Source organism: Akebia trifoliata, chromosome 15 (assembly GCF_017979445.1).
Source record: "Akebia trifoliata isolate Shusen 1 chromosome 15, ASM1797944v1, whole genome shotgun sequence".
Taxonomy (NCBI): Eukaryota; Viridiplantae; Streptophyta; class Magnoliopsida; order Ranunculales; family Lardizabalaceae; genus Akebia; species Akebia trifoliata.
In genome coordinates this window covers 16748137-16756906 of record NC_141389.1, presented here as the reverse complement: position 1 = coordinate 16756906, position 8770 = coordinate 16748137, and the positions used below count along the sequence as shown (strand labels likewise).

Sequence of the window (8770 nt, the reverse complement as noted above, 5' to 3'; positions counted from 1 at the left end):
TTCGAGGTTTCGATAGTTCAAGAAGGGACTCTTTGGGAGAGGTGGACCTATTGATCACTATAAGTTCTTATATGTTCGAGGTAACATTTGAGGTCATGGAAATACTGACAACATTCAACCTACTGCTAGGAAGTCCATGGATCAACATTGTAGGGGCAATACTTTCCTCTTTGCACTAAATATTCAAATTTATCATAGGACAGAGGTTGATATCTGTTTTAGCAAAAAACTTGATCTCAACTGGGAGAGTTTTGGACGTTCCTTTTATAAATATAGAACTGACGAAGGACAAAGCATTATACCATTCCTACTAATTCGTTGTCGTTAACCACGTCGAGAAGAGAAAAGAGAAAGTAAAGGCAGAATTATCATAGGCAAATCTGATTATTGGACAGGTCTTGAAGAAAGTAGGTTATCGACCCAGACAAGGATTAGGGCCGAGTGGAAAAGTGAAAACCACACCGATTGTATCAAAGAAACACACCCCTTATTTCAGTTTGGGATTCAGGCCTACAAAAAAGGATATATCAAATATGAACGACAAGAAGAAGGAGCTCTGCTTAGCAATGAAACAAAATCAAGAACTAAATTTCTAGAATCTAGGCAGAGTTCCTTATATCAACTTTAGCTTTTCAAAATCACAAATTAGACCTGAAGCTTATCAGAACCATTGTCGTCAAAGCCAGTCAGAAAATTGAGAAAAGTAAATCTCAAATCCAATCACATTAAAGAAGACTTAGTTGTTGAGTCCTGACCATCCCTCATTGAAGGCATTGACATCATATTCAATGGGGATTCCAACGAGAGTCCACAAGAGACAACGAGAGAACCTACAAAAGTAGAAGTCACTATAAGTGAAAAGAATGAATCACTTTTCCCCATCAGCATCGACTGGGCATCAGTTATCATCCCACCAAGTTTGGAAGGGACCATATCTAACTCTAACAACAATCAGTCGGAGGTAATGGTCATCTCTGAATCACCAAGGAAATCACTTTTCCACCTCAACTACCCCGTCAGAGAATAGGAAGTTTTGCACAATTGGAAAGAATCCCCTATAACCCTTAAGGCTATAACAACCTCTAAAAAAAATGTCGTTAGACCAATCTGATTTGCTCGAGGATCATAACGAGCCCTCATCCTCGGGAAAAGATTATTTTGAGGGCTTTTTATTTTTATTAATGAATTTTCATGATTGCTCTTCTTATTTCGGATATCCAAAAAAATAACAAAAAAAAGAAAAAATAACTCAAAAATAAAAAAAATTTAAAACCTTTCAAAATAAAAAAAAAAGGTATTTTCTAAAAAAAAAAGAGTTTCAAGGGATTTATCTCAATCAAATGAGTACAAAGATAAAATAAAGTTTACAAGGGATGAGTATGATTTTAATCTTGAACTTGACTTTGATCTCATAAGGATCGAAGAAGAGTTTAAGGATGAAATGAAATACCCACTTAAAATATCAAATAATTGGTAGAATGTCACGAGAAATGTGTTTAATCAAACATTGATGATACAGATTCAATCAATATTGGTACCAAAGAGGACCCACGAATCTTCACGATCGGAACCTTACTAACATAACAGTAAAAGGAAGAAATGGTCGAACTCTTACAGAATTATCAAGATGTCTTTGTATGGTCATACAAAAATATGCTTAGATAGACATAGATCTTGTCGTCCACAAACTACCAATCACTCCCAGAAGCAAGCCGATCAAGCAAAAATCGAGAAGACTTAAGCTAGAATGAACCCTTAAGGTTAATGATGAGGTCATGAAGCAATTTCAAGTAGGATTCCTTGCAGTTTCTACATACCCCGAGTGGCTAGCTAACATTGTCCCAGTACCTAAGAAAGACGGAAATGTATACATATTTGTTGATTATCAGAACTTGAAGAAGGCTAGTCCTAAGGATGACTTTCTGCTACCATACATCGACACTCTAGCTGATAGTACAGTAGGGCACGACATGTTTTTATTCATGGACGTTTCTTAGGCTATAACCAAATAAAAATGGCAGCAGAAGACCAAGAAAAAATCGTATTTGTCACACCCTAAAGTACTTTTCACAACAAAGTCTTGCCATTCGGGTTAGAGAAGTAGGGGCAACTTATCAATATGCAATAACCGCATTGTTTCATGACATGATCCATAAAGAAATGGAGGTTTACGTAAACGACATGATCACTAAATCTGGCATAGAGGAAGACCATTTGGTGAATTTCAAAATATTGTTCGATCGATTAAGGAAGTACAACTTAAGACTCAACCTGGCAAAATGTGTATTCAGGGCAACATTGGGTAAGCTATTGGGGTTCATCGTTAGTAGAACATGCATTGAGATAGATCCAATAAAGACTAAATATATCCTCGAGATGAAGGAACCTATTTCAGAGAAAGTTGTTAGAGCTTTTCTACGGAGAATATAGTACATTAGTCGATTCATTTCTCAACTTATACCTATTTGTGAGCCAGTATTCAAGCTACTCAGAAAGGATACGTTGAAGAAGTGGAACAAGGACTATAAGAACATTCGATAAGATTAAGTAATATCTGCTCAACCCACCAGTCTTGGTCCCTCCTATGTCAGGATGACTTCTGCTGATGTACATCTCAATGCTAGAGACATCAATAGAGAGTGTGTACTAGGACAACATGATAAACCAAGGTGAAAGGAACAAGCCATCTACTATCTCAGCAAAAAATTAATCGAGTATGAAGTAAAATATTCGATACTTGAAAATACTTGTTGTGCATTAGTATGGACATCTCAATGACTATGCCATTATTTACTCAGTTACTCAACTATGCTTATTGCCAAAATGAACCCCCTAAAATATCTTTTTGAGAAACCAGCACTAATAGGTCACACTACAAAATGGCAACTATTGTTATTTGAGTTTGACATCACCTATGTCACTCAAAAAGCTATTAAGGGACAAGCCATCGTTGACCACTTAGCCAAGCACCCACTACTCGACTATGAGCCATTGAGGATGAACCTTCCGGATAAAGCCATATTACTTATTGAGATTGAGGATGATAATGAAGAATCAAGCTGAAAAATGTACTTTAACGTAGTAGCAAATCAGAAAGGGAAAGGAATAGGGGTAGTTTTGATCAAGTCGGATGGGTTCCACTTACCAATCGTTATTAGATTGAAGTTCTAATGTTCCAATAATGAGGTAGAATACGAAGTATGCATAACAGGGTTGAAAGTAGCATTGGACCTCAAGGTAAATGAAATCGATGTATTCAAAGATTCAAGTCTAGTAACCTATCAGATGAGTGGAGAGTGGAAGACCCGAGAAGAGAGATTGATCCCTTACCATGAGTATCTCGAAGAATTAAGCTTGAGCTTCAATAGGATTTCATTCGCATACATGCCGAGAGCTAAGAATCAATTAGCAAATGAGCTAGCCACACTCACTTTTATGATCAGTATTTTGAAAAACCTAGTCAATGACCCCATTGAGATCAGAATTCAAGATGAGCCAACCTAGTGTTTACCTGTCGAAGTAGAAGAGCCCGAAGAAAAGTCATAGTACTCAAACATGAAGGCATACCTCGAAGATCAAACTCTTTCCTCAAATGTAACGCCAAATGATCGTAGGACCATTAAGAAATTAGCAGGCCAATTCTTCTTAAGCAATGGTATTTTTTATAAGAAATTGCATTATGAAGTCTTACTTCGATGCGTAGGAGAAGATCATGAGGATGGGGTACTATTGGACAACAATGGAGAGTGACTGTTATCAACACGTTCGAAAATGCCATCTGTGCCAGATTTATGCCAACAAGATCAATGCTCTACCTTCAGAATCATATAATATGACCAACCCTTGGCCTTCTCGCTTTGGGGAACAGATGTCATCGGACAAATCTTGTCAAAAGATGCAAACGGGCACTACTTCATCCTACACTACAACAAATATAGCAATTAGGAACGGTTTATAGATCGTCTCTAATCAAGGTGTCGTTAATGATTTTAAAGGTTGGAAGCCATTCTAGATTTTAGGATTTGGAACGGTTAAAAACGATTCCAGATCTCAGAATTTGGAACTACTTAAAATCGTTCCAAATCTGAAAGCACTAAAGTAACAACTTAGACATCGATTTAAAATCCGATGTCTATAAGACTGTTGTTCTAAATCTGAGACTTTAGACATCAATTACAAATAGATATCTAAACTTTTTAAAAAATAATTTAATTTAAAATTTTTTTTTACTCGTCTATTAACCGCAGTCAAAATAGACATAAATAGAGTACATTGAGGTTCTCTATCACATTCATTTATACACAAAAGAGTTACAATTAGTCATAATTTACAAAATTACTAAATACTAAATACTTCACCATCGAAATTACAAAATGTCGCAGAATACTACAAATAAACCGCAATTGTCCCTCATTTGGAAGTCCACTGCCACCAGGGCTGCCATTCCCAAATACTTCACAATTGGTTAGCAAAAGAATTTCTTGTCCCTTATGCCCATAACCAGATCTACTCATTGGAAAACGTTTGGGATTGGAAACCTTAAGAAAAGAAAGCACGATAATAATGTCAGAAGAAAACCTAAAACACCGTGAAATTGCAATAACTATGAAGCCAATGCCACTTATCAAGATCGGTAAGTATAACTAACAAGACCATTCAATGACAAATGTTTTCCACCATAAAATTAGTTTGCATGTTAAAAATCTCCATTATTACCAAAATCATACTAAAATATGAAACAAAACCTCAATAAATTAAAGGAGTGTTCAAATTTCATGAATAAAAGGACAAGGTAGTTGCTACTTCATACTGAATCTACAACAACTTGTAAATAGAAAATCTTTCTGTATTAAAACCCATCAAAGTGGGTTGCCTTTGAAATAGAAAATCCATTTCCAAGTACATCCTTTTCGGAGTACCCCTTAAAAGAAGACCAACAAAGCTAATCAAAGTGGACAATGGTTTGTTTAACTTTATTCATTATTTTTAAATATAATATTTAACACACCCCATACAGCTACCACATCTACACACTTGCATATCTACTCATTTATTAATATTTGACAGAGATTTCTTTTGCTAATGACAAGAGTCCCCCACAAACTTACTACTTCAAGCCAATATATAGATAAAGATAATTAAGTCATAGGGTCCAAACAGCTAAACTTCTCTAGTTTTACAGAGTGAAGTTTTATAATATAACTTTACTAAGGATATACAATAAGATAAAGACTATATGGGGTTACAAATTCAAGTGTCAACCAAGCCAGTAGGTTAAAGACTAAAAAGCTGGCCACATGTACATGAATTAAGTTGGACAGTTATGTTTACAAACATTTTTATTGCCAAAACCATGATACAAACATTGTCAAACTCACCCAAACCACTATTGTAAACCCTGATAACAGTTTAAACGGTTAAACAAGATAAGAGTCAAAATAATGAGGTAACACTTCAGTGAGAATAAGACAACTCAACCAAGTCAGACTCACCACGGTGAAATTCCTTGCTTACAATTTATAATGGCTTATTCACAATAGGGGCCCATCTTAGGAGGAGTTGATGGATCATAGAACATAAGCATGTATGTTTAGAAGAAAAGTAGTGCTTAATAAGAATAATAATATTGAAGGTTCTCGCGAATAGAGTGGCCCACAAATGACATGGTGCTTAGACCATGTCATTGTACCTTAACGAATGACTTTGACACATAGGTTACGCAACTTCAAGAAGAAAAAGGATGGGGCAAGGGATCTTAAGCCGATAGCTACATCCACAACACTATAAACAGACAAATCAAGGGCTAGATATAGGCTAGTAATGGAAGGAATTGAATGCTAGTCTTGAACTGTCAGAAGGCAAGAAACATAATCTGATACTTGGTGATTGAGATACATACTAATGTTAGACATGGGTAACTGTTGTATCAGACGCAAACCAATTATTTTGGCGGCCTGGATATGCATGTCTGTTTATTTAAATGGAGGACTTAAAAAAAATAAAAAATAAAAGGTGTTTATACAACCTATGGATAGTTCCTTCACTCCTATTTCATAATAAAATGAGAATAAACCAGCAAATACACAAAATATAGAGGAACTAGTTTACAGGGAGAAAGGCTTTCCAAACATGAACATCCAAGTTCCAGGAAACAACATGTCTATGTATAGAAAAAGAAAAAAGAAAGAGAGAAACGCACTAATGCTGAGATGCTGCTACATATGCAAATCCAACCTTCATATTACCATGGTCAAATACCGTATGGTATTACCCCATGAAAACATCTCCCAGGATCCTACAATACATAACCATCGTTAATTACAACATAGAAAATGAATGGCAATCAACCACCCATCTGGACGCCATCACCAACCTTTACACAAAATAAATTAAACAAAATCGAAGGAAAAAATAGGAAGGAGACATGGTACCATAGAGGTTTGCGAGGAGGAAGTATATCCAAAGCTGTAAATCTGCTAATGCACTGGACCACATCTCCTTCGCCCACCTTGAGAATGTACTGATCACCACAAAAAATGAAAAACATAACAACACCAAGGGGTCAATCAATGATTGTTATAATAATGGAAGTATTTAACAAAAACTTCATTTATTTAGGATAATGTCATACCTGATCTGGGCTGAGGTCAAATACTCTATCTCCAATGGTAAATGAAATGTTGGGCATGTAAGAAAGACTACTACAGTCGATTGCTGATTCTCCCATTGGACTAGGCAGACGCTCACAGAGCTGCAACCACAGCTGAGGACATGAGACGCTGCACAAGCAACAACCTAATTTGAAATACAAAGCTATAATGAGATGTGAACGCTACTCCACCTCATTGATGTAGTTCAATATAAGATCTTGTGTCTTATTATGTTTAAGCTGATTTTGCATCCATACAACTGTCATCTCACTAACAGAGCACATGGAATCATCACTCAAATCATCAGCTGACTTGCCGACATTCTTGTCATCCACTACACTCTTGATGTCGGTACTGCACAAGACGAATCCACAAAACACAATAAGTTGGTTCAACTACAATGTTACAAAATACTGACAGATGACTATAACCAATGTAAAGTTAATAAAACACAGGTTTTTCTAACCTAACACCTCGAGTCCCATCAAAGGTACAAAAACCAATTTGAGAGTAGATCTTCTTTGGTTGTATCTATAAGTTAACAGTCAAACAAAAAAAATCAATTCTCAGTAAAAGATTCCTTAGTAGATGGTAGGTGGTGATATGGTGGAAAAATAACTTTAGTGTATACCTCTGATAATAGATTACTACATAGTGGTAGCTAGGATAAGGCACCATTAATATATGGATTTGGATAGAAATGAATGATGGAAAAGAGTTGTATTGCTGACCCTAAGTAGTTAGGATAAGGCACCATTAATATTGGTTTTGCCTAATACATTTTTCTTGTTGGGAGGCTTCTCTTAGAATTGCCAGTTGGAATGTTTGATGATGACAAGGGTGATGTTATTGGAACAACAGTTCGTGAGGTCTCTCTCTCTAATCCGATTGTTTGCACCTTTAATTTTATAATGCTGATAAGATGATATGGCAAGTTGGCAGACATGGTTGACTTCACTACTTTGGCTTGGTTTGTTCTTGGTTTTTTTTGCTATGGGAAAATATGATTTTTGTGTGTAGGGGGTGGGGGGGGTGGTTATGTTTAAGCATATTATAGGATCAAACACCATCAAATATTTTCTGAAAGAATAAAATTTGAAAGAATGTTGTTTACAAAAATTGATTTCTCCAATAAATGTTTTCGCTGTTGTCAAACACTCCTTAAATGACATTTTTTTTTTAAATCATGGGGAGAATAAAATCCTAATGGAGGTGGGGTTCACCTACTTCATTACTAAATGAAGAACCATCTTCTCCTTCAAGATACATAAAAAGTATTCAAAAGTCTACACAGACAAGAATGCTACTCTACCTTTAGTAAGATATAGTTAAAAAAAAAAGATGCCAACTATAATTCTAGAAGGTCTAACAACCAAACATAATAATTATAGGAATATGGGTTATAAAAAAAAGATCATAGTAATCTAATGTAGGGAGAGGACATGATGACCTATGCCTACCCAAAAGACCATGTCCTAATGGGTTATAATCCTAGTTGTTTTTCATCTTGTTTTATGTCTCTTTGCTCCTCTACTTGTTTCTTCTTTCTTGAAAGTTCAACCCTAGAGAAAACTGTTTCCAAATAGAATAAAACTATAAGCAACAGTAGAGATAAAAACAGAGCAACCCAAGAACAAAATCAAATTATCCTCGAAAAATCAAACCAAACTCATAAAAAATTTGGTACAACTCTAAAAGTTTCAAGCAAGGAAGCCTGCCCATTCCAAGCCTGGATTTCTATGTTTTTCTTAAGGGTATTATATGAAATATCTTCTTTATAGAACAGGGTAGCATTTCAAAGATCCAATAGAAACTAAACTCCTATAGTGGATCCTACCATCATCACAATTATGTTGGCCATATATAATACTTAAGATCATGACTCATGAGCAATGATAAAAAAAACGTTGGGCTTGAATTAAGAAACAGAAAAATAATTTGATTAACAACCTGCATTTGTTACCCCATGTTTTGTGACGTGCCACAAAACATGTGAATGACCTTATAGTTTACTGCAAACTATAAAGAGGCTACAAACTAAAAATGTGAAATATAAAACAAGCCTACAAAATTCACAAACAAAACTGCATGTACTCATCATAATAGATTACTACATCAGT

General features: G+C 35.5%; 1 protein-coding gene across 1 annotated transcript; it reads right to left on the bottom strand.

Moving 5' to 3' along the window:
- Positions 1–2484: 2484 nt before the first annotated feature.
- LOC147384442 (aspartic proteinase-like) lies at positions 2485–7596 on the bottom strand. Its single transcript, XM_086424938.1, has 6 exons — positions 6842–7596; positions 6632–6751; positions 6432–6520; positions 6272–6295; positions 6109–6160; positions 2485–2646 (listed from the first exon to the last, which is right to left on the bottom strand). The coding sequence occupies exons 1-6, from the start codon at positions 6932–6934 to the stop codon at positions 2485–2487; spliced, it is 540 nt and encodes a 179-aa protein (XP_086281064.1). The 5' UTR covers positions 6935–7596.
- Positions 7597–8770: the final 1174 nt, after the last annotated feature.

Bases quoted from the DNA above. Each gene is read 5' to 3' on its own strand.
- LOC147384442 (XM_086424938.1), bottom strand. From the start codon at position 6,934: ATGTGCTCTGTTAGTGAGATGACAGTTGTATGGATGCAAAATCAGCTT. The intron at 6,296-6,431 runs GTACCATGTCTC...TATGTATTGTAG, and splicing joins CCTCCTCGCAAACCTCTATG to GATCCTGGGAGATGTTTTCA. The intron at 6,161-6,271 runs GTAATACCATAC...TTCTATACATAG, and splicing joins CTGGGAGATGTTTTCATGGG to ACATGTTGTTTCCTGGAACT.